Source organism: Belonocnema kinseyi, chromosome 3 (assembly GCF_010883055.1).
Source record: "Belonocnema kinseyi isolate 2016_QV_RU_SX_M_011 chromosome 3, B_treatae_v1, whole genome shotgun sequence".
Classification (NCBI taxonomy): Eukaryota; Metazoa; Arthropoda; class Insecta; order Hymenoptera; family Cynipidae; genus Belonocnema; species Belonocnema kinseyi.
In genome coordinates this window covers 6079051-6079892 of record NC_046659.1, presented here as the reverse complement: position 1 = coordinate 6079892, position 842 = coordinate 6079051, and the positions used below count along the sequence as shown (strand labels likewise).

The 842-nt window shown below is 36.9% G+C and overlaps 1 protein-coding gene across 1 annotated transcript in view; it reads right to left on the bottom strand.

Annotated features, from left to right (window-relative positions):
* LOC117169274 (THAP domain-containing protein 3-like) overlaps positions 1-393 on the bottom strand; it is a 153328-nt gene extending 152935 nt beyond the window's left edge. Inside the window, exon 1 of the mRNA XM_033355565.1 lies at positions 199-393. Within this exon, the coding sequence (XP_033211456.1) occupies positions 199-293 (95 nt within the window). The 5' untranslated portion in view covers positions 294-393. The remainder of the gene's footprint in view (positions 1-198) is intronic.
* Positions 394-842: the final 449 nt, after the last annotated feature.

Here is an 842-nt window from a genome sequence, read left to right as displayed (position 1 = left end):
TAATTATAAATAAAAATAAAATAGTGATCAAAGTAGGTAAGGTTAGGTTCGCAATAATTGTATCTTTAAACTGCTGATAAAGTATAACATACTTCCATTAACCGTCACATTTAAACTAAATTTGATTTTTTATTATTGTGAAATAAAAAAGTGTACCTTATGTACTTAAAAGAATGAATTATTTTTAAATACACTTACCTGTGAAAGGTTACCTTTCCATGGCGGTTCTCTCTCCATTTCTTTCCCCTTTTTCCCGTTCTTTCGAAACAATTAGGCACTGCACAAATCACCATTTTTTTTTTATTATTTAACTGCAGTAAATTTTTAAAATAACATTTAAGTCATTAATGTTGGGTATTTTGCTGACAAACTGTGCAAGAAAATATAAACATGTGGGCTCTGCCATGTTCGTCGCAGGACACCAAAAGATGGCGGACCTCCCCCCTCGTTGCAGCACCCGCAATGGCATGCCTAGTCCCTTCTTTCCTATGTCCATGCCGGAAGGCTAAGGCAAACAGGGCGCGCTGGGATAAGTCGGTCGAAATCAAATACACGGCATAAGCAATCTCCCACCTCATCTCTGATATTAAACAGGAATATGCAACCGCCATTTTGGTTCCTGGACAGTTCGCGGGAAATGGTGCGATAAGCATGTCGTATAATTTAATTGAAATTAAGTTTAGAATATAATAAACATGGTCTGCTGCAGTGCTCCGTTTTGTAAAAATAGAAGCGAGGATGGATTTAGAAATTACCGTTTCCACTAGGACAAAGAGAAAGACTTTCAGAGTGGATAGTAAATTGTAGACACGACAAATAGGGCCGAATTCAAATTCAAGGTT